This window comes from Monodelphis domestica, chromosome 6 (assembly GCF_027887165.1).
Source record: "Monodelphis domestica isolate mMonDom1 chromosome 6, mMonDom1.pri, whole genome shotgun sequence".
Lineage (NCBI taxonomy): Eukaryota > Metazoa > Chordata > Mammalia > Didelphimorphia > Didelphidae > Monodelphis > Monodelphis domestica.
The window spans coordinates 63,778,803-63,804,104 of record NC_077232.1 but is presented as its reverse complement, the minus strand read 5'-3'; the positions used below and the strand labels follow the sequence as shown (position 1 = coordinate 63,804,104).

The following is a 25,302-nucleotide window of genomic DNA, read 5'->3' as shown; positions in this document are numbered from 1 at the left end:
GGGTTTGGGTTGTAAAAGATCACTCAACTACAAAAATGAATAATATGGAAATAGAATTTGAGTGGTAATATATGTATAACTCAGTGAAATTGCTTGTCAGCTCCAGGAGAGGGGAGGGAAACAACAAGAATCATGTAACCATGGGAAAAATAATTCTTTTAAAAATTTGAAAAAAAAAAGAAAATGGCTTGATACATATATATAAAAGATGGTGGCAACAACAGTTCCCTAAGAAAGGTACAGATACAAGACCCTTAGAAAGGAAGGAAAATGCAACATGGAGGAAGAACTCTCTGGATTAGACAAGAAAACCTGTAAAGTTTGAATTCAAAAAGTCAATTTGACAAATAGAATGTCAGGGTGGCATAGTTGAGGGACAATTCATTTGAAAAGGATGAGGGAGTTTTAGTGGACTGGAAACTCAGTATGAAACAGTATGATATAGTGAATTTTCTTTGACTCAACAGCACCACTGCTAGGAGTAGAGACTGAGTACTGGTGATCTCCAAAGAGATTAAGAAAGAGGAAGAGTAAAACACACACACACACACACACACACACACACACACACACACACACACATATCTACAGCAGCTCTTTTTGTGATGGCAAGGAATCAGAAATGGACAGGGTACCAATTAATTGTAGAATGCCTGAACAAATTATGGCATAATGTGATGAAATTACTATTATGATGTGTTAAATGATAACAGCGATGGTCTCAGAGAAACCAAAGAAGACTTGTATGAACTGATACAGAGAGTAAAGCAAACAGAACAGTTTATACAAAATGAATATTATAAGGACAAACAACTTCAAAGACTTAACACTGATCATTGCAATAACCAACTGACAATTCCTGAGGATTCATAATAGAAACAAAACAAAACACCTCTTGACAGAGAGGATGTGGGCTCAAAGAGCTGACTGAAAGATATTGTTTTGGACATAGCTAATGTGAGAATTTGTTTTGCTTATTATATGTTTTTAATAGGGCTTTTATTTTCATTTTTTCTCAATTATGGATGGAAGGTAGAAAAAGTAGATTTTCACTGATGAAAAAAAATTTAATTTAAGAAAACAATGTGATATAGAGGATACATGAAAGCTAAAGCCATCTTTGGGTATGTTAAGAAAGATATGGCTTGGGGACAGGTAGGTGACTCAGTGGACTGAGAGCCAGGTCTAGAGACCTAGGTTCAAATTTGGCCACAGACACTTCTTAGCTGTGTGCCCCTGGGCAAGTCACTTACTCCCACTGTCTATCCCTTACCACTCTTCAGCTTTAGAATCAAAATGTATTGATCCTAAGATGGGGGGTAAGGGTTAGGAAGGAAGGAAGGAAGGAAGGAGGGAAAGAAGGAAGGAAGGAAGGAAGGAAGGAAGGAAGGAAGGAAGGAAGGAAGGAAGGAAGGAAGGAAGGAAGGAAGGAAGGAAGGAAGGAAGGAAGGAAGGAAGGAAGGAAGGAAGGAAGGAAGGAAGGAAGAAAGGAAGAAAGGAAGAAAGGAAGAAAGGAAGAAAGGAAGAAAGGAAGAAAGAAAGAAAGAAAGAAAGAAAGAAAGAAAGAAAGAAAGAAAGAAAGAAAGAAAGAAAGAAAGAAAGAAAGAAAGAAAGAAAGAAAGAAAGAAAGAAAGGAAGGAAGAAAGGAAGAAAGGAAGAAAGAAAGAAAGAAAGAAAGAAAGAAAGAAAGAAAGAAAGAAAGAAAGAAAGAAAGAAAGAAAGAAAGAAAGAAAGAAAGAAAGAAAGAAAGAAAGAAAGAAAGAAAGAAAGAAAGAAGAAAGAAAGAAAGAAAGAAAGAAAGAAAGAAAGAAAGAAAGAAAGAAAGAAAGAAAGAAAGAAAGAAAGAAAGAAAGAAAGAAAGAAAGAAAGAAAGAAAGAAAGAAAGAGAAAGAAAGAAAGAAAAAGTTTCTAGGACCAGGGAGAGAACAGTCCCACTATATTTAACTATGGACTTTAGCTGAACTATTGTGTTAAATTCTGAACATCATATTTTAGAAGCAATCTCTGAGGAAGGCAGCTAGGGTGGTGAAAAACTTCAGTGTTGACTCCACATAAAGATTTCTCAAGTAATGAGAGGTATTTAGCCTTGAGAAAGAAAAAACTTAGTAGGGGACAAATAATTGAAAGGCTATTTCACGGAAGAGGGATTACACTTGCTTTTCCTGACTTCTCTGGGCAGAACTAGTAACCAAATTTCAAACAGGAAAATTAAGTTTGTTTAAAAGAAGAGTTTTCTAACAATTAGAAGTAGCCCAGAGTGAGGCAAATTCAGTACAAGATCATATACAAACAAAGGCTGGCTGACCATTTGTTTGATGTGTTTCAAGGATAATTCTCGCTCCTTTCCAATTTAATTTTGTGATTTAAAATGTAAAAATTTCACTAGGGCAACTTGGAATAGGTTATTGGAGAATGTATATACAACATTAGTCTCTGCTCAGCCTCTGTGCTTCCTTCCCACTTAAGGAGTGGAGAAGAGAGCCTGGAGAGAACTATGAAAGTTCTCTCCCTTGTGGTTTCTGTCCTTGGGGAAGGGAAGGAAGGAAGCCAATTTGTCCAAGTTGGGTAAAGCTATCGAAACCACTACAATCATTTTGCTAACAAAAACATTTAGGCTGCTACTTGTCACCCAGGAAAAGAAACCCAAGCTGAGCTAGTAAAAAGCCAACAGGTATTAAATAATACCTATCATGCTCAGTGATTGGAATAGCCTAGATCCCACTGGAGAACTTGGCTGGGCTTCTACCTGACCCCTGGCAAATAGTAAGCCCCGCATGCTCATAAGCATCTGATTTTTTTTTTTTGAGGGAGTAGCTTACTGGGAAAAGAATATCTATAAAGCAGATAACTGGTTTTCTATTTGTGTTTTTCTATGATTTCAACATGACCTTGTGGTCAAGTCAGAAAAGAAGGGAGAAAAAAAGTCAGCAGGGAAGAAAAATTAAAGGAAAAGAAAACAGAGAGAGGTGAATGGCCAAGAAAGATGGATATGAAGGAGAGAAATAGTGAAAAAATGAGCCAAAAGGGAGAGATCATGGAAAGGAGACAAAAAGGACAGGGAGAGGGGGAGGGAAGGAGAGAGAGACAGAGACAGAGAGAGAAAGACAGAGAGAGAGACAGAGAGAGACAGAGAGAGAGGGAGGGAGGGAGAGAGAGGGAGGAAGGGAGGGAGAGGGAGACACAGAAACACAGAGAAAGAGAGAGACAGAGAGAAACACAGAGATAAAAATGAACAGAGAGAGATTGTGAAAATATGAGATTAGGATAATGAAGCAAGGAGCACAAGAAGTGGGAAGAAATAGAAAAACCGAGACACAGAGACATTGATACAGAGAGATAAATCCAGAGTAAGATGGAGTAACAATTCATGCACTCCCAATGGTACTGATCCCCTTGAGAACGTGACCCAACTCCTTAGTTGGTGACACAGTACATTCTCATATAACACATCTAGACAATGCATTCTCGGCAGGGGATGCACCATTTATTGGCAAACCCAGTCAGGGACTTTTCCACTGGGGAGACTTCCTTTAACACCTGAGCAAGAAAGCAGTTGGAAATTCAACTTTTATAGGGTGGGCTGTTTCTGAACACAGGGCTTCTTGGGGCTTCCCATTCAAGTCTGGTGCTACCTGGGCTCTCCCCATCATCACCACTCTGCCATACCTTTACCGGGACACTAACCATTGACCTTAAAGGCGAAAACAATTGAGGTTCCCCTGTTGTTAACAAACTGGTTCCCTCCTCTCTACTTGGAAGGCTGGAGACTCCAGTCAGGAGAGTTCCCAAGTCAATTCCTACCAGTATAAACCTACCCAGCTTCTGCCCCAAACTAGCTAGAGTCTGCTAAACAAAGAAACCATCCTATCTGCTTGTCCCAGGCCCCAGGGCTGCAAGGCCACATGTGCCAGCTACATCCGGGAGAAAGCAAACAGAAGAAAGTGCAGACGAAAGAATGCAGCCGGGCTGGCTCCAGTGTGTGGGGAATTCAGTTATGAGGAAAGGTGGTAGTGAATTTATTCCTTTTCAGTTGCCCCGAGTCTGTCTTAGCAAACTAGTAAGGACAGGAGCTCAGTCTGCTGAGAACTGTGGACGAAGCTCCTGCCCTTATTGAGCACCGTCCGGAGAAGCAACGTCCAGGAAAGAACCTGCCCATGGCCTTGCTCTTGGGGGTACCGATGGTCTAAAGGGGAAGAGAGCCCATACAACCAATATAGAAACGATCTCCAATCTAATGCTAGAGGGAACTAGAAGGGCTGTTACTAGAAAAAAGATGGGTGTGTTTGTGCTAAGGAAGTAGCTTGTGACTCTGAGACTTAAGGGGGAAATGAGTTGTGAGCTATTTTTGAGGGGAGTAATTGTGTGTGGGGGGAAACATGGCCTCAAAGAAGTCTGCTCCAAATAGGGGAGAAACATGCCCCCCCCAAAACAATGCTCAAAGCAAAGTTCAGCAGTCCTTCAGATGCACTTTGAGCAGTCCCCCAAGTCATCCTGGGGGGGATTAAGACATCTGGTCTTATCAACCATTTCCCACTCTTTGACAGCTCTCAGAGCTTCTAGAGACACCAAAAGGACACTGTGATATAGCAAACTGTCCTTGATCATCTTGGGGTTGAGAAATTGAGTTAGGAAGAGCCACTCACTTAATAAGCTATAAAGAGATCAAGGAGAAAGGCTTCAATTTCCTCCTCCCCCCCAAAAAATCTCCAAGGTGCAGCTGATGAGAGAGATGGAGTCTTTTTTTCTCCATTTGACCCTTTTCTGTCTTGCACTGGGGGGCCAAAGGACTACCTGGGTGTTACTGCTTCAGCTAATTCACATTCAAGAGCAGTTTATAGCCAAGTCCTTGAAGAGGCATCCCTGGGATGCAGAGATAAGGGAGAGAAGGAATAGAACCTGCCTTCTCTCCTATCCCTCAACCAGCAGAGAACCCTGCAAACTTCAGAAGTCTGAGAACCGAGACTCTTCACGGGCAATTGTAGGAGTATTGGCAGGCTGCAGTGTCTGTGCATCAAGGGCCAAGGACAGACTGGCACACTCAAGAAAGGTAATTTTGGGACATTACAAGGAGCCCAGCAGAAAGCTACTCTATATATCTAGGGGGAACAGCTTGAGAACTCAGTAATGGGTCACCTACTTTGCCACGTGCCCTAAGGGGGAAGCCACTTTTCCCTTGACTCTATATACACTGGTAGAAAAGTGTGTCACAGATTTTCAGAGAGATGTTTTGTATCAATTGTTCTTACTATACTCTTTTAATAAAATATCCTTTGCTAAAAGTTAGTGAGTCTGGGTGACTGATATAAACATTATCATTAGGGTGAGGAAGAAGCTTGCTTTTAGGGGCTTGTAAACTATGGCACTCAAAAAATACCCTCCCCTAGGACCCCGAGGAAAGATGTTGCAGCCTCCCTTCAGGGATCCAATCTGTCAGTTAAGAAGAATTCAGAGCATACCCAGAGTTCAGGTACAAAACCATCATGTCCAGGCCAAGTATCAGAGGACCGTAAAGGAAGGCTGATTCAGAGTTCAGGGTCTAGGAGAAGGTAACATTTAAACTAAGCCTTTACAGATTTCATTGGGGGACAGTAGAGGTGGGGGGAGATTTCTGGGCAAGAGAAACAATAAGAATAAAGGTGCAGGCATGGGAAAGTACAATATTACTTGGCAATCTTAAAATATACTAAAATGTGTAGGGGAAAAAGGTCAAGATAAGCCTAGAATGGTAGGTTGTGAAGGACCTTATATGCAAGGATGGAGAGCCATGAGGTTTTCTGAGAGAGTGGCAATATAACATTCAGGTTTTAGGAAGATCCATCTGGCAATAATGTACATGGTAAGGTGGAAAGAATGCTGGATTGAGACCTGGGTTTGGATCTGGCTTTGCTTAGCCTTAGAAAAGTCCCCCAACCTTTTCATACTCACCTCAGGAAAACAAGAAGGCTGTATTAGATGGTCTCTAAGATCATTTTTACATTGACTGTGGTTGATTTTAAGGACTAGAGGAGGGAAGGACTTGATGGCAAGGAGATCAGGAGGTAATGGCAGTATACTAAGCCCTCAGAAGGCCACCAGCTAGAAGTTACCCAGATGCTGGGTTTCATCTTATTTCATCTTTTTTTTTTAATTTTATAATATTCTATTTGATCGTTTCCAAGCATTATTCAATAAAGACAAAGATCATTTTCTTTTCCTCTCCCCCCACCCCCAGTAGCTGATGCTTATTTCATCTTTAAATGGACCCTCACTACTATAAGCCAATCTCTTTATTCTTACCTAACTGGCTGCTCAAACTGTCTCCCTTTATCTCTCAGCAGAAGACCACTCCTCGTGATTGATGTTGAAAAACAGGTCCTATGCCAAGAACTTCCTCCCCTCCATTTCTCTACATCTCAAAATGCTTGAGGTCACCTCCCATTATCTCTTCCTTTTAAATAAGTGATCCTCATCACATTCCCAAGGCCAACCCTTCTTGTCTTCTCAATCCCATCCCTTCTCATCTTCTCCAGCAGATTTCCCACCACCATGTTCTTCAGTCTCTCCTTCCCACTGGCTCATTCACTGTTGTTTCTAAACATATCTAAGTTTCCTGCATCTTAAAAAAAATATCTTTTTCATTTAACTCTACCATTCCCTTGAGCTCTCTCTCCTAGCAAAAGCTATTCATGCTTTTGCCTCCACTTCCTCTCCTCACTCTCTTCTGAACTCTTTATAAACCCCAGTTTCTGACCTCATCCCTCAACTGAAATGGCTCTTTCCAAAGTTTCCACTGCTCTTTTTCTTAACTGCCAAATCTTTTTGTCAGTCCTCATCCCTCTTGACCCACCCCCTCCAGCCTTTGTGAGCCAGCTATCACCTCTTCCTGGATACAATCCTGTTCTCTCCTAATTTTCCCATTATCTATTTTCCCCATTCATTCTCATTCTCCTTTTCTGGGTCTTCATTCATCTCCCACCCTCTACATATACATGGGTATCCTTAAAGGCTCAGTCCTGAGTTGTCTTTTCTCTCAACACCACCCCCTTTCTTGCAGCGATCTCATCAGCTCCCAAGAGTTCAATTATCATCTCCAAGGCCCAGATCTATATATCCAGCCATTATCCCTTTCTTGAGCTCTCATCCTGAATAACCAATTTACTGTTGGACATTTCTAACTAGAAGCCCCCTAGGCATCTCGCTCCACAAGGCCAAAATAGAAATCTCTCTCCCCCTTCTCCAATCCTGAAAAAGGTCAATTCTCCCCTCAACATCCCTCAATTTCTGTCAAGGACCCCACTGTCCTCTCAGGCCCCCAGATTCACAGCCTCAGGGTCAGGCCTGATGCTTCACTCTCCCTCATCTCTCCATAATTAATTAGTGGCTGATTGTTGTGGATTGGACCTCCATAAACATCTCTAATGACTCATCTCCAGTTATACAACCTCTAATTGAGGCCCTCATTACCTCTTGCTTGGATCAATGAAACAGACTCCTGTTCTCCCTGCATTGTCTTCCCCACTCTAGGCTGGCTTCCAAATAGCTGTCAAATGGACAATTCTAAAGCATAGGCCTGACCATGCTCAGAAAGCTTCAGTGAGGCTCCCTCGTTCCGCTTCTCAGCCCTTAAAGACTTTTAGAATCTGACCCAACTCCCCTTTCCACAGATTCTATGTGTTCTAGCCAAATTGGTCTATTTAACGTTCCTCATCGATGACATTCTATCTCCTGCCTTCATGCCTTTGCCCAGGCTGTGCTTCATGCCTGAAAATGCAACCTCTCCTTTACCTCCACCTCTTAGATTCTCTCAAAATTCAACTCACAAGTCATCACTGTTAAAGCCTCTGGTGTCCCTTCAACCCTGGAAATTGCATCAGGTTTATCTTTCATGGATCTTCCATTTCTTATATGTGTATACAATATATTATTTATATATTACATATCATTATTATATATTAATACAATAAAATGCAAGGTCCTTGAGGGCAGGGGTTCTGAAACCCCAGCACCAAGCACAGAACCTAGGGCAGGAATAAGGACTGGCTGTGTGACTGCACTTATATGGGAAATTCCTGGATGAGATTCATCTACTAATGTAATTATTATATTGATTACTAACTACCAGCACTACCATTTCCACCACCACTAATATTGCTATAGCTATTACTGATACAGTGATGCCTCCATTTTCGTAGATAATCCATCTGAAAACAATTGGTAAAATCCCAAACCAACAAAAATGGAGGCAATTATTTCCACATGAATCAATGAAAATCCAATTAATTCATTCTAGACACTCCAAATACATACTAAAAATACATTTTATAGAGAATATAGTGTTGAATACTAAAAACAATAAGAAATTAATATAAAATTAATATGAGTAAAGAATAAATGAACATTTAGTTTTAGAGAGAATAAATACAGTGTTTACTACTAAAACAATAAGAAATTAATATAAAATGAATATAAAAGAGTAAAGAATAAATGAACATTTAGTTTTAGAGAGAATAAACATAGTGTTTAATACTAAAAATGATAAAAATTAATATAAAAGACTAAAGTAAAGAATAAATGAACATTTAACATGGCATTTCTTTCTGAAGATTCTTCTTGGCTCATGGAAGACAGTGAGGAGAGGAGAGAGAGGCTATTGTTTGGAAGAGGAATCCTCCTCCATGAGGACCTTAGGATCAAGGCACTATCTGGAAAGACTTTGGAAAGAAGCTGATGTGGAGAGGAGTTGTTACCTTGATTATGTCCTTCTTCTCAGCTGAGATACTATGGGAGGATTTCTGCTTGACTGAGATGAGATAGCTCACTCCCAATGAGGGAACTCATTCATTTTGTATATTGTCAGGTATATATTCTTCTCCCTATGCTTTATCTGATTTTCGTTTGCTATAGATAAATGAATTTACTGTGTACTTCCTTTTCAACACATGTATTGCTCACACTGAGCAGGACAATGCCTGTGTTGCCTTTTGTTTTTGCAAAATTAGCATCAAAGCTAATGAAATACAATGCAGCAGATAAACCGAGACAAATTTTTTGTGGAAAAAAATTGACAAAAGCGGAAACCGACAATAACCAATGTCGATGAAAACCGAGGTATTACTATATTACTATTCCTAATGAGAATGTTAAGAGCAACAAGCACTTATATAATACTTTCATGTTTACAAAGCCCTGTACAAGTTATCTCACTTGAGCCCCCGGCAACAAATATCTGTAAAATAAGTAGGTATTATAATTTTTCCCATCTTATAAATAAAGAACAAAGGCAGAAGTGGGTAAGTGACTTGCCAGGGATCACCCAGCCAGTGGTGACTCAAGACTCAAGACTCAAGAAAGTCAGATGTTAGAGAATTTCATTGGGGAGAGGGCATTCATTGATGAAAGCTGAGAGCCAGGAGAAGGATGATTGATCAGGGGAGCGATGGACCATTTGGAAAACATCAATGCACCTCCAAACAACCACAACCCAGAGGCAGAACTCTGGCTAACTGGAAGAAGAAATCCAAACCAAGGCAGGAAGTCCTTGACCCAAATCATAATATTTATACTCTTATAATAGAACAAGTTGGCTTCTATATGACACTGCATTACAACAATGATTCTTGCATTAACTGGAATGCCATGGGCACTGGTGGAGGGATACCCTGGGGCAGGTATCAAGGAGAAGGATGATGAGAATTCTTTTTATGGGTTCACTCTACAAGAGAAAAGGGGAATAGCCCCAGAACACCAGGATACAACAAGGAACAAAGATCACAGAATAAAAAAAAGTTGGACCTCTTCCCATTTCTTGCCAGCCAAGAGGGCAATCCTGTTCCTGCCAGATTCATATTTGTTTTGTTTTGTTTTTAACCCTTATCTTGTCTTAGAATCAATACCGTGTACTGGTTCACAGGCAGAAGAGCAGCAAGGGCTAAGAAATGGAGGTTAAATGACTTGCCCGGTAAGAAAGGACCTCCCATCTCCAAGCCTGGCTCTCCACCCACTGAGCCAAAATAGCTCTCCCATCAGATTATGTTTTGACTACACAAGGAGGCAGAGAAGGGGAGAGAGAAAGGAAAGAAGGAATGAGGCTAGTGAAAAACCCAAAGCAGCAGCAAGGGAGTGATGGAGTTCCTGGACCAAGCAGGAGTTAGAACTAAAGAACAGCAAGGTTGGGAATGATGGGAATGAAGAAGGGGACAAAACTCAGAGCTCGTCCATCACTGTGACTGTGAATTATGTGAAGGATGTAAATCCTAGAATGCAGGAGTTGACTCTCGAGTGTCCCTTGTTTTTTATTCCCTCATGGGGGGGGGGTTCTTAACCCCAAGGAAAAATGAGAAGTCTGGAGGGCTACATAGGTCCCTAGAGGACATGCTGCTCACTGGAGGAGCTGGATGGTTGACTGTCTAGCAAGCACAGGTGCTTTTCCCTTGGGCTAGGGAGGGTAACCAAGGTAGTAGAGTAAATCTGTATAAATGGGTTGATCTCCAGGGAAGGGCTCAGAGATTTGTTTCGAATGTTTCTATGGGTGAAGTTGAGTCTTTTCCTTTTCCTACTGGGTTTTATAAGGTCACTGCTACATTTGATGTATTGTTATTAGCCTGAGTGCTTTCATGGAAACAAAGGGTCCTTTAATCTTTTCTATAAAGAATTAAGACAAGCTAAATTCTAGTGTTCCCAGATTAAATCCTGGATAGAGGCGTGAACCCAGGAGCCTGCAAGATTGAAGCTGCTTTTTATAAATCCAGAGCCTGGGTCATACATTCCATAACTCTATCCTAACACTCAGAAAAAAGAAGTGATGAGATCTCATAGTTAGACAGGAGGGTTAGGAAGAACTAGGTTCAAGTTCTGCCTTCTGACAGGTATTGGCTGTGTGACCCTAGCAAATCACATACCCTCTCAGGGCCCCAGACAATTCCAAGACTAGATGCTTATCTGCTTAGTGTAGGTACTTCTCTGCTTAAATAGAGGGAGCTTCCTCAGTGGGAGTTCCTAAATCAATGAAATCATGGTCCAAAAACAACAAAAAAAGCCAATTCCCAATGAGGGAGTCATTTCTGAATTACCTGTCTTTGGACATGCAGAACTAAAGTCAAACCCGACATCCAACTAGAGAAGCCAACTCTGTAGGCAATTATAAAAGCTCTATTCTGACCCATTCAAACAAACTACCGAGAGCAGAAAATAGGGAATGGAGAGAGGAACAGACATTAATATGTTCTATAGATCTCTTTTTTTTTTAAACCTTTACCTTACATCTTGGAATCAATAAATATGTATTGGTCCTAAGTGGTAAGGACTAACCAATGGGGGTTAGTGACTTGCCCAAGGTCACATAGCTAGGAAGTGTCTGAGGCTTTCCATTCATCTTATGAAAAAATAGAACAGAGAAGCTTGCTGCTAACACTATCCCCCAAACCTCTAGGGGAGAGAAGGGTTCCTGACTGGTTCACTTTTATGCTACTTTAGCTTGGAGAGTAAGGGTCCTGGAAAATCATCTTAGGGAAGGAGAGGGCATGCGCCCACAGGAAAACACAGGACAACTACAACCCATCCCAGTTGTTTCTGCTCACAGGCATGCCTGATAAGGCTGCCCAGCACTCTCCTCGCCTTGTGGTCCAAGCCAGCTCTCTCCAGGCTTTCTGGAACTCAGTCTAGCTTTGTCTCTATCCCAATCCAGTATCTCTCTCCAAGGGTTGCCATGGCTCCCCACTCACCGGCCCAGGGTCTCCCGAGGCGTCTTAGTGCCTCCAGCTCCGTGGGTGATGCTGGCATTCTTGTTGGCAGTCATGGTCATTTCGGCTCTCCGTGAATCCAAGACCCTGTGAAGAAGAAAAGGTGCATGAGAGACATAATTCCCCAGCAGGCGGCTGGTCTGTCTGATACTTTTCCCAAGGCCTGGAAAACAACCTTTTCACCAGGCATCCAATCCAAGAATGACAGCACTAGGTTCTGAGGAGCTCCAGGGCTCTTAGCCTAGGGAGGAGGGGAAATTAACTTCTCTCCTTTAGTGCCCCCAGGGCTAATTATCACTTATTAGTGACAGCCTCCCTCTATGACAAAGACTCAAAAAGAAAAAAATAGTAATAATAATTAATATTTCTATAGCATTTATTAATGCCAAATGCAGGTATCCTTTCCATATTGCAGCTTTCCCCATCAGTATAAGAAATTAAATTGGAATTTTGAGAGAGTTTTGCTGAAGCCCCAAACAATACACAAAAGCCAGCAGATGACACAGAAAAAGCTTAGAAACTCAGAAATGCATAAAATATAGTATTATAGTATTTTATAATTATTATATTATATAGTATTATATAAAATCAGCATATTTTTATCTTTTAATATCACAAATGTACATAATTTTTAAAGTTAAAATAAGCAAAAAATTAAAGTTTGCAAAAAGAACTTATAAGCCAGCAAATGACACCCAAAGCCTAGAAATTTAACACTGACCTACACATGGCCTAAGGCCCAATACTTATGCCAAAATTTACAATAAGGTACTGTAAACACCCCATAAAAGAAAAAGAAAAAATTCAGATTTCTTCTCTGGTACAAAGAGAGGGCCAAAAAATTTTACATGGAATTTCCAGATCTTGAAGATCTTTAACCCCTAGGATGTGGAAGGGATATCTGTACTGTACTAACTTGCTTTATAATTATTATCTCATTTGATCTCCACAACAATGCTAAATGCTAAGTAAACTCCATCATTTCCATTTCCACAATATCTCTCAAATGTGTCCCTTTCTGCCCATTTATTTACATAGTTTCCTCCTCCGTTCAGGCCCTTAATGCCCCTCCTCTGGTATATTATGATAACCTTTAATTTGGTCTGAGTGTCCATTTCCAGTCTGTCAAAGACAATACTGCCAGAATAATTTTCCTATAAATGCTAGTTCTGATCATGTCACCCCCTCTTGCTCATTTCAAAGACCTTTCAATGACTCTTTACCCATTAAAGCCTAAATTCCTTTCACTTGGTACTTAAGGCCCTATTTGACCTGGTCCAAACTAATCTCTGTAGTTACATCTCTAACTATTCTCCCTTTTATGAACTTCACATTCCAGATATATCGTACTAATTTGCTGTTCTCCAAACACAACCCTCATTCCCTACATCTCATGCCTTTACTCAAAATGTTCCCACTACCTGGAAAGTCTTTTCTTTTTACTTTTTTCCCTACTGCCTATCCCCAGCCAAATACTACCATCTAGTTCCTATGCATCCCTTTTAAGGACCTATTCGAAAGTTATGTCCTCCAGAAAAATCTTTCTGTAATCTCTGGCAAGAAATGATATTTCTATACTCTCAACCAATTTTCTTTGATAGAAAGAAGCACTATTAAATTTGTACATGAGGCTTCCTGTTGCCCACATTTTGTCTTAGAAAACCATATATTCACACTATCCATGTTTTACTGTGTTTTTATTTTGTTCAATATTTCCCAATTGCTTTTTTTATTTAAATTTTTTATTTTTTTTTAAAACTATTTTTCCATGTTTCCAAGATTCATTTTCTTTCTCATCCCCCCCCCCAATTTCTTTTTAATCTGATTTGAGGCACTCTGAAGTGTTGCCTACACATTTTTAGATTCTTGTTTGTATTATAAGATGCCAGGAAACTTGGCTTATCTCCCCTATTTAACTATAAATTTCATAAGGATGCCTACATGTCCAACTCCTCTTTATCTCCCGTAACACTCAGCACAGAGCTTGCTCATCTTGTTCAATAATTATTTGATGAATGAAGAATATAAAATTAATATTAAATATCACTGAATTTCCAGATATATGACCACTAAAAGCCTTAATTATCCATCTAGTATCTTAAAACAAATCATTTATCTTGAGTTCAGAAGCATAAACAGAATTCTAATGCATGGGAATATAAAATAAATGCCCTCTGATGGCTTTTAAATTCCTAGGATCTTTTCTGTTGGGGAGAGGGAAGTGGGCTAATATGGATCTTTCGGTAGATTTCATTCTAATGATGGCTGCTCAGTAAGGATGGTGATAAAGTCTTCTGATTATTGCTTCCTGGGACTAGTGTCATCAAAGGGGCCCTAGACACATGTCCTATCACAGAATAATGCTGAGTATTTATAAAGCCTCCCCACAAAAGCCCCCCCCCATGAGGTCTTTTCCCTCTTAAATTATAGCCTAAAACCCATCCTCATCAGGATTCCACTCTTTCCTGTCAATGAAGATACATCTAGAGTTGGGACCTCTTTTGCCCAACTGTACATTGGTCACACCAAGTTCCATCTACTGCCTTCTATTTCTTCTTTTCTCTTCCCATGAGGGATCAACTCAAGGTCCCTTGACTCAGAATAACTGAGCTTCCTATATCTTAAATTTTCCCACCTGGAAAATTCATTTCCTAGGAAATGAGTTCTGGAGCTCATGCTCTTGGGAACAATGCTTCCCCCACCTCCAGGGAGTTTCTATATCTTCCCCCAGATTCTAGCCACTGATACTACTTAAACTTCAGAAGGAGCTGGCTAGAACACATTTCTATCTGGTTTTACATATAACAAAATCAATGCAGAAAGAATAAAAAAAAAAGAAAAAAGTTCCAAGGGAAAAAAATTTGCATCAATGATCCCTGACCAGAGTCTCCTGCCCCAGATACATATTCATCAACTCCCTATATAAGACCACGAGCAATTATTCATCAATAGATAAGTGGTTCAAAAATATGAATGAAGAATTTTTCAAGAGAGCTAGCTGCAAGCAATCAGTGCCTGTTTGAAATAGAGCTAATAGGAAGGGGAGCTTAAAGCAACTGTGAGGTTTCACCTCAGACCCTGCAAATCAGTAGATGACCAAAAAGCAGCAAAAGTCAATGATGAAGGGCCGTGGGAAGGCAAGCATACCAAAGCTATGAAATGATCCAACTGTTCTGGAAAACAATTTAGAAGTATGTGAGAAAAGCGACAAAACTGCTCATAGCCTTTGACCCTGAGATTGTATTCTAGGGCGCGTATCCCAAAGAAGGTCAAAAACAAAAAGGTCCATCACACATGGAAATATTTTGTGGCAGTACTTTTGGTAGTGGCAAAGCATAGGAAATGTTCTTGTCTGAGCAATTAGGGAATGAATACATCTGTGCTATAAAAATGTAATGCAATATTGTTATGTAGGGTTTTTGTTTGTTTTAATATTTTTTGCAATTTTCTGTTTTAGAATCAATACAAGTATTGATTGCCTCTTGTTATATAGTTTTTTTTAAAAATCAAGGAATAAGAGGAAATCAGACAGTTGGGGGAGCTAGGTAGCACAGTGGATAGAACTCTAAGCCTGGAGTTGGGAAGATATGGGTTCAAATCTGGTCTCAGACACTTCCTAGTTGAGTGACCCTATGAAAGGCACTTGACCCCAATGGTCTAGCCACTGCTACTCTTCTGTCAGAACTGATGCTAAGATAGAAGGTAGGAATTCAAAAAAAGAATTCAGAGAAAGATGGGAAGATCCATATATAGTGATGGTGCAAATTAAAACATAGTAGGAGCAGGATAACAACATATTTATACAATGAATAAAAAAAATGGATGAAAATTGGTGCATAGGACATGGAGTCAGGAAGACCTGAGTTTAAATCTGACCTTAGATACTTACTGGCTGTGTGAATCTGGGCAAGTCTTTTAACCCTGTTTGCCTCCATTCTTCCTTTGTAAAATGGGCATAATAATAATAATACCTACCTCCCAGAATTGTTGTGAGGATGAGCTATTTCTAAAGGATTTTTGCAAATCTTGTAACTATATGTTAGCTATTATTATGAAAAAGATTGGGAACAGAAAGCCACATCTGGAGGAACTGGAAAACCAGTAAAAGACCAATATATGAGACCAAGAGGGTAGAGTATCACCTTAATGTTAGATGTAATCACTGCATCAGTAGTTTTTGCTCCCCCCCCCCCTTTTGGGCCAAAGGATATAATAAAATAAAGTTTAATTCCAAGGGGATGGGATAGGTTTGGATACATCCAGAAATCACTGTGATGGAAAGGCAAGAAGCAGCAACAGAACTTAAGCTTATTTAGCCAATCCTAGACTAGACCATTCTTCACCTCTCATCTCAGCTAGCCAGCCATCCTGGCCATCTTGCCCTGCTATCAAAGGCATTGCCCATTCTCTATTGGGTCTGTTTCAACCCAGAGGGCAACCAATTTCTCTAGGAGTCAATTTATCAGTCCTTTTCCTGGATACTACTACTATATATGTGGCATCTCTCTCTTTTTCAATGTAGGTTCTTTAAGGACATGGATTGTCATACACACATATTTTTATTCCAAGGACTTGGTACTAGTCTATTGTCTCATCTCTGTGTCTCTGCAATAAATAGCCCCCATTCCTATAATATACTTCTTAGCCTTGTTGGAGTCTCCCACTCCCTTCAAGATTTAGCTCAAGCACTATCTTGTATGAGATCTTTTTTATTCCCTGCAGCTACCAAAGGCTTCCAAAACAAGTCAACAGCATTTATTGAATGTTCATTGTGTGCTAGCCATACAAAATAAAAGCAAAAGGCAGTCTCTTCTCCCAAAGAGCTCACAGACCAATGTGGAAAACAATATATAAAAATACTACATACAAACAAGATATTTACGGGATAGAGGAGAGTTGACCTCAGAAAGAAGTGAGGAAAGACTTTCTGCAGATGATGAGATTTTAGTTGAAACTTGGAGTTAGACAAGCCAAGAGGTAGAGATGAGGAGAGGGAGAATTCCAGGAATTCAGGGTAGGGTATCAGGAGATGGACAGCTCTCTACTTTCTCTCCATAATAGTAGACCCATCATTCCTATGATTCTTCTCTTTTGCAGTTGTTGTTTTTTAATCCTTTCTGTTGTTCTTAGCTTTCCTCACCAATTTCAAATCATTTTGAAACAGAACTCCCGACTATGCCATAATTTTGTATTTATCTTCTATATCTCTTTTTGCTTTAATTCTGTACATTTTTTAAGAATTCCAAGTTGATGAACAATCTGTGCATCCACATGAGTCTCTTTAGACAATATCCTTTTTTCCTTCTCATCAGGAATTTTTCCTCTTTCTTGCATCTGCCATAATTTCATTCTTGGAAGCTTCCCATTATTCCTAGGGCTAATTTTCCTCATAAAATTCTAATAGTCCTAGTTATTCTTCCATTGAGCCTTTTGAAATCTGCTCTTCAAAAATCTAGGGTACAAGCCACAGCATTCCCAGTTTTTGCTCTCCTCTATCACATGCTCTAGAATGTAACATGTTATCCATGTTTGAGAAGCAAAAACCACCAATACAAGTGATATAATGGACACAAAATTCTGTCCTAGTAGTCACCTTTTTTTCTGCCATTGGGGAGGGAAAAAGGGAAAGGATCTGAGATATGTTTCATTATCTGTTCTCTCTGACCTTCCAAGGTTTTTCAGTTATTTAGGCTCAACTTATTTTTTTTGGTCTTTTCATTTGTAACATTATAATGACAGTGTACATTCTTCTCTTGGTTGCCTGTTCATTTTGGTCTATACAGTTGAAACAAATCTTTCCATGTTTCTTTCAATTCCTCACATCCATCATTTCTCATTGCATAATACAATGCTATCCCATTATATTCATCTAGTTCTTTTAGTCATTCTTTAACTGATGGGCAGTCAGTTTATTTCTTGGCTACCACGAAGAGTGTTGCTATGAATATTTTTTTTATATACAGGACCTTTTGTTTCCATCTTCAACTTTTTTGGAGTATATGCCCCATACTGGGATGGATTAATGGACCAAAGAGTGTAGTCAATTCAGTCACTTTTTCTTCCCTAATTCCAAACGGATCTCCAAAATGTTTGGACCACTTCACAACTCTAGTCACAATGCATTAGTGTACTTATCTTCCTCCCTCCGCCCCTCCAACTATGACCATGTACAAAAAGCATTTTTAAGAGTCTGTTTCTCTCCATCATTCCCAATAACTGTCAAAGTTAACTTCATCTTCAGAACTTTTCCAATTGATTGCCTTTCTGTGTAGAAGAGCAACTCTTTGAAATGTCTTTTTACACTTATTGTTCCTTTCATTTTTTTCAGTTATTTTCTTGGGAACCTATACCTGAGCAACCCTCCAATCACACTGACCTCTGCTGATGGTGAAACCAGGCATGATAGGGTAGGAACAGAATTGGGAAGGGCTAAATAACTGGACAGTACTTTTCTAGGATCCAGTGAAGACACAGTCTCAACCAAAGAGATAGTTGAAACAAACTCAAAAGACTCAAGATTTCTTTCCATCTTCCCACTAAAACCTTTTTATTCTCTCCCTCCCATTCCCAGATGCCTCCTTTTCCAACCTTAACCTCAAAACAAAACCCTAAATTAAAGTTTTTGGCCCAAGTTTAAGTTTTTAGCTTTTTCTTCTACCAGATGGTCTATATCCAGCAAAAACGGATTGTGTAGAAGCTTCAAGTTGGATTTAAACACTTCCCATAAGCCTAAAGTGGGGTGAGGGTTAGTTGGGCAGTTCTAATCCAGAAGAACTCTCCCAGGGCTTCCAAGGCAGCATCAAAGACATATGCATAACAGCATGCCAGGCTGGGAACTCTACCCCTTGTCCTTTTTCAACCTTATTATTTTTTCCCTCTGGGTCTCATTCTCTTTCTTGTCTTTCTATCTCTGTGTCTTTGTCTCTCTTTTTCTCTCTATTTCTGTCTCTCTATGTCTCTCTCTTTCTCTGTTTGTCTCTGTCTCTCTTTACTTCTATCTCTGACTCTCCCCCACCCTATTTCTCAACCCCCAGAGGCTCTTAACTAACTTTTTTAAACTCTAATCTTCTGTAAGAAGGTCTCATCTCTAAGACAAAAGAGCAGCAAAGGCTAGTAGGCAAGTCAAGTGAAGTGACTTGCCCAGAGTCACCAAACTAGGAAGTGTCCAAAGCCAAATATGAACCCAAGTCTTCCCAACTCCAGACTTGGTGCTCTGTACACTATGCTATCTATCTGATCCCAGACTCCTCACTGTTAACAGAGAGAAAGCAAGGGACCCAATCACTTGAGAAGTTCCTCCACACTAGGGACCATGAATATAACCATAATTCTGGGATACTTCCCAGTTGGTTACCATACAATATGGCACACTTTTCTCATCAGAAACTCCCTTATTTATCTACCTCACAAGTCAGATTAACTTCTGACTCAAAAAGCAGTTCTACATCTATGAATTTATTCTGTTCAGTGCACCTAAACGTTGTGACAATGACCAGAAGATAAGTAAGCTTCCTTTGGTAGTGATCGAGAGACTCACAAGGAAGATAAGGGACTTGATCAAAGGGAGAGAGAAAGTCAAAAACAGAGTACAACCAACCACCTAGATTTCCCTTATTGTCAACTAAAATATTAATTGAGCAGCTGCTTTGGTAACAACTTACAATGACTTTATGACATAGGCAAGACCCTGTGGACAAGGTTTAGGAGCTAGCCTGGTCCTGGGCTGACCTGAAGAAACCTGTAATTCTCATTCTTTTCTGGAACATCTCAGGCTGGATTCTATGCCTTACTTCTTCAATCTGGAAAATGGTTTTTTGGATGGGGGAAAGAGGGAGGTATTCGTTCTTCTCCTGGTTTTCTCTGCATTGCTAGATGTTTTCTTTATCTCTCAATTACCAAATTAGATTAGTTCAAGGTGGTCCCAGAAAGGAGAACTAGAAGCAATAATTGAGAGGTTTGATATAAGGGAAAAGGTACCCACTAGGAAAATGGGCTGCCTTGGACATAGAGGACATTGGAAGTCTTTGAGAAGAGGATGACTCCTAATTCATCAAATATTACACACTTCCCTGATGTTGAATGTTCTAGGCAATGGGGAGATACGAAGTTTAGAAAAAAATGATATTATTTGATACCCTTTCTGACACTCGTTTTCTATTGCGATGTCTCCCTGGTACTTGGAACAACATGTTCAAAAATGAGCTGATTTCCTCCTAAATCTCCTCCTACTATTTTTATTAGCAATACTAACACTTACTCAGTCTCCCATGATCAAACTCCTCCTGTTATTTTTGGCTCTTCCTCCTCTCCCACTTCTAATATTCAAGTTCTTTTAGTTCCCCTTCCCTCCCCATATCTTTCATTTTCATCCCTTCTTCTATATTCTCACTGACAACACCCTCATTGACCATTCACCTAGAAAACCACAAAAGCCTCTAAACAGGTCTTCTGAGGCCACTCCTTCTCTGACCCAAACCATCATTTACACTGCTGTCAAAACAAATATCTTTATGCATGAATCCTGTCATGTTCAAAATCCTTTCACAGCTCCCTAATGCTTCATGAATAAAATTTAGAGTCCTTTGTCAGCCTTCAAGGTCCCCTCAGTATGGCACCATGCTGCCTTTCTTGGTAAAAGAATAACAACAATAGCTTGGTAATAGTTTGGACTATGTATCTCTATGTAGCCATGTCCAATCTATCTCAATTTACAGAATCTAAGATGTAGAATAAACCACAAGGGTCATCAGATCTCCCTCTTCTTTTTATTTTTGTCCCTTCTTTTTAAAAAAAATTTAAATTTTTAATTTTGCCCCAGATTACATGTCAAGTCAATTTTTAATAGTCATTTTCTGATGACATTTTGCAATCTATGTTCTCTTCTCCTTCACCCACCCCCATCCCCAAGAGAGAAGGTAATATGATACTGGTTGTATATATCTGACTCTCTTCTACAACATCTCCCCAAAATACTCACCCATCCTCTTTTCAAAGATGTCCAATGTCCTCTATGTCCTAGGCAGCCCATTCTACTGATAGTTAGCTTTTCTCTTACATCATCTTACATCTTACATCAAACCTCTGGAACTCTCAATTACTGTTCCTAGTTCTGACTTCTGGGGCCACATTGAACTAGTTTAATCCTTCTGCCACATGACAGTCCTTAAAGTCCTCAAAGAAGGCTATCGTATCACTTAAGTCTCCTTTGCTCCAATCTAAACATCTCCAGTCCCTTCAAATAATCCTTTCATGATATATTGGGTAGGATCTAGGGGAATTACTATGACCCCCTTTTTAACCCTGGACTTTACTACAGCAATATCTACTTTTTTTTTGACGAGAGCTTATAGACTACCAAATGCACCAACCACCCCACCCCAACATCATTTCTCAGAGAAACTGTTAACTCGCCACACTCTTCCCAATCTCAGAATTTGAGAAGTCGTTTTTTAGAATCTAAATGTAGGGCTTTAAATTTATCGTTGTTAAGGTTCAACACCACCAACTGGGCCTATCATTTTGGGTGGTCTGACTTTCTCACATTTCACCACCATCTCAGCTGCTTTCTCATCCTGGAACATCTTTAGACTATTCTCTCATTAGTGAGCTCCTTCCAGGAGGCTTCCATTTTAGAAACAACCCCAGGTTGGCTGAGCTTCATTCCCTATCTTCTCACTCTTCCTAGTCTTTACCACCATTTTTTTGTGCAGATGCCTTCTCTTTCCCTCTTCTCCTTGCTTTTTAGCTCCCTTTTATTACCCACTAGAATATAAACTCCTTGATGCCAGGGGCCATCTTTCTTTTTGTTCATATTTATATCCTTAGAGCTTGGCTTGGCATAACGCCATTATTCAGTCATTTCATCCATGTACAATTCTTTGTGACCCCATTTTGGGTTTTCTTGGCAAAGATATTGGAGTGACTTACCATTTCCTTCTCCAGTTCATTTTACATAGGAGGAAACTGAGGCAAACAAAGCTAAGGGGCTTTCCCAGGGTCCCACAGCTAGTAAATGTCTAAAGCCAGATTTGAACCCCAAAGAATGAGTCTTCTTGATTCCAGGCCCAATGCTCTAACCACTGTGACTGCCCCATTTGGCACATCATACATGCTTATTGCTTGCCTATTTGTTGCCTAGGCTATAGAGACCTTTTTTGGGATCTATCTGGCCTCTGTCATCTGATCCATTAGCTATTCCTCCAAAGTATGTGTTGGTTTCAAATTTGATAAGCATGACATTTATACCTTCATCCAAGTTGTTGATAAAAAATGTTGAACAACACTGGGCCAAGGGCCACAGCTCTGTGGAGCACTCCACTAAAGACCTCCCTCCTAGCTGACATCAATCCATTAACAACTACTCTTTGGGTCCAAATACTCAATTAGTTCCAGATCTCCCCAAATGTTCTATCCTCCAGCTCAGAGTCCTCCACTTTCCCCATAAACACAAGTCAAAATACTTGAGTAAAATCTCAGTACACTGTCCTTCTACATCATTCTTAGATGGACAAATAAATGGAATCCTTGCATGATCTTTCCTTGATGAAGCTGTGCTGATTTTCAGCAATCTCAACCATTCTCCTTTCCTAATTGTTTCCAAAGCATCCCTTTAATAAAGTGGTGGAGGATTTCATCAAGAGTAGAAGCTGAGCTCACTCATTTGGAGTCTGCAGCTCAAGCCCTCCTTTCCCTTTGGAGAACTGGGATAATATTTGCCTAGATCTGGTCCTTTCCCTCTCCAAGAACTTTCAGAGCTCACTGACATGAGTCAGCAACCACAACTGCCAGTTTTTTGGGTCCTGTAGGACGAAGTGTGTTTCTCCAAGCCTGGGGACTTGGACTCCATGAGGGCAGCAAGATGCTGCCAGATATTTTCTTTACATCTATTGTCTTGCTATTCCCTCCTATCCATTTTTGTCCTGTCTTTCCCAGTCCAACAATCATTCTTCTTGGAAGGAAACCCAGAAAACACAACAAGAGATGAGAAGCCAGCTTCCTCACCATCCATTGTCATTCCATTTATCCAAATCTTCTCTGATTCTCCTTTTCTCTCCAACATATCCTACACAAACCAACACACTATTGGTGTCATCCTTGGCGATTAGCACCATGTCCAACACATCCTAGCTTTATTTCTGACAATTTTCAGTATGGTAGACTCCTCTTATGTGCTCACCTGCAATTATTGGTCCCTTTCTCCTCTATATTTGTCTTGATAAAATGCAAGTGTGTTAAGTCCTATGTAATCAATAGAGGTTTCTTTTTTCTCTATTTTTATTTTCTGGATTCATTTTTGTAAGTGAATAATCTCATAAAAGCCCAAAACAGATACCCAAATAAACAATATAATATAAATCATATAAAATCATATATTTTCATCTGCATTTCTACTCCCACAGTTCTTTCTCTGGAGGTGGATAGTATTCTTTTAAGTCCTCAGAATTGTCCTGGATCATTGTATTGCTTCAATAGAGATTTCCTTGAGGAAGCTCTTTCCCCCCCATTTTCATGGGGGTCATCTCCACTTGTATCTTCAGAATTTCTTTCCTGAAATGAGTGCAGATCAAAACATGTCATCTTTCCCTATCTATCCTTCATGAGATTCCTATTATATGTATGATATGTGTCTTTTATCATGACATGAGCATTATGGAAATATGTAATACATGAAAGTATGGGTATAACCTATTATCAGACTTCACCATCTGGGGGAGGGGAAGGAGAAAATCTAAATTTAAATGATCAAAAAACAATTGGCAAAAATTGTTGCTACATGAAAAAAATAAAAACATTAAAAAAGAACTTCCTTCCTGAGAACTTCATATCCCTCTTGAGCCAACTTCCTCTTGAAAATATTAGGTTAAAATACACAGTATTGATTCTAAGATGGAAGGCAAGAGTTTTATATATATATATCAGGCTATTGGATCTCACAAATCCCTTTAGACTTCTTGAGCTTTTCCACTTTTCCTCCTTTAGAGTCGTGCCATCATCCCTACACCTAGAATTTATTTTCTCCTCTACTATATTTGTTGAATTCCATTCCTATTTTAAAAATAACATCCATCAAAAGACATGGTTATTGTTCAGTTGTTTCAGTCATATCTGACTCTTTGTGACCCCATTTAGGGCTTTCTTGACAAAGATTCTAGTGTTTTACCACTCTAGAAGAAAGCAATAAACCAATTGGAGGATGAGCACAAGCCCTTCCCTGGTTCTTTGTACAGTGTAGAAGTGAAGTGAAATGTTAAAAAGACCTACTCAGCCCTTTGTATCTCAGTATTTATGACTGAAGATCCCAGCAGACTGTAACAATCATTTTAAGTTACTGATTGCTTAAATCTGGTCAATGTGTCCTGTGGGGTTCTGATTTTTTTTTTTAGCACTTATTTTGTGAGGAGTAAATAAAGATCTCTCATATTTGATTCACAGTGTATTTTTTTAACTCTCTCCTTTAGGAAGACCCTAGACATGAGGCAAAATCAAAAAGGAAAGAATTAAGTAAAAGATAGAAGTAATTTTGTTTGTGATGTTAGAGTGGGGAAATATAATAAGTTGAATGGTGAGGGAATGTGGAGCCTCATTCTTGACAAGCTCTCCCATGTCTGAGGGGCTCAGTCCCCTGGCCCCTGGGTCCAGCAATGGTTTATTTATTGTTAGACATATATACGTGTAAAAGGTCTAATATCTATCAATGTGTCCTCACAACTCAGATTACACCAGTCCCTCTTCCTTCCCTCCTATAACAGAGTTACGGTTTTTATAAAGTTTCCTAAGCAGAGACAAAATGGTCCAGAGACTCGAAGAGCCCCTTTTTCTCTGTCATTTCTTGGTCATCTAAGAGCATACAAAATCTCACTTGTGTGCAATCAGGGTACCATGTGAATTATCTTAGCAAATCCACTAAGAGATTTTCTCTGGAAGCTCTAGTGCCCAAACTCTCAAATTTGTGAAGTTATCCATGCGTGAGGCAAATGACTCAAAGCTTAAACTAACCAGGAAATCTCTCGTCTTTGCTGAAAGGCTAGATTCCAACATCATGCTGCCTAGGGAATTAAAAATATGTTCCCTTTACAAAGTAGGGGGCATCGAGGTGGCACAGTGGATAGAATGTCAAGCCTGGAGTTAGGAAGACCTGAGTTCACATCTGACCTCAGATATTTATTGGCTGTGTGCCCCTGGGCAAGTCACTTAACCAACCCTGATTGCCTCAGCTTCCTCATCTGTAAAACAAGCTGGAGAAGGAAATGCCAAACCACTCCACTATCTTTGCCATTGAAACCCCCAAAATGGGATAACAAAGAGCCAGATGTGATGGAAATAACTAACCAAGACAACACAAAGTAGGTGGGAGTTTAAGAACAGCAAATCTCCTTGGACTTGTCTCCTAGGTTGTGCCCTTCAGTTGTCTTTACTGCTCCTGGTAGGAGGAAGGAGAAGGAACAAGGAAAGAAACTCCACCCTAATGCCCTTTGATCAGGGAATGGCTGAACAAATTGTGGTATATGTTGGTGATGGAATACTATTGTGCTCAAAGGAATAATGAACTGGAGGAATTCCATGTGAACTGGGATGACCTCCAGGA

At 39.8% G+C, this 25,302-nt stretch overlaps 1 protein-coding gene across 19 annotated transcripts in view; it reads right to left on the bottom strand.

Moving 5' to 3' along the window:
• DENND2B (DENN domain containing 2B) overlaps nt 1-25,302 on the bottom strand; it is a 277,741-nt gene that overhangs the window by 55,849 nt on the left and 196,590 nt on the right. For all 19 annotated transcript variants that reach the window (XM_056802123.1, XM_056802119.1, XM_056802121.1 and 16 more), the window contains one exon: nt 11,700-11,804. In XM_056802123.1, the coding sequence (XP_056658101.1) occupies nt 11,700-11,779 (80 nt within the window). In that variant the 5' untranslated portion in view covers nt 11,780-11,804. The remainder of the gene's footprint in view (nt 1-11,699; nt 11,805-25,302) is intronic.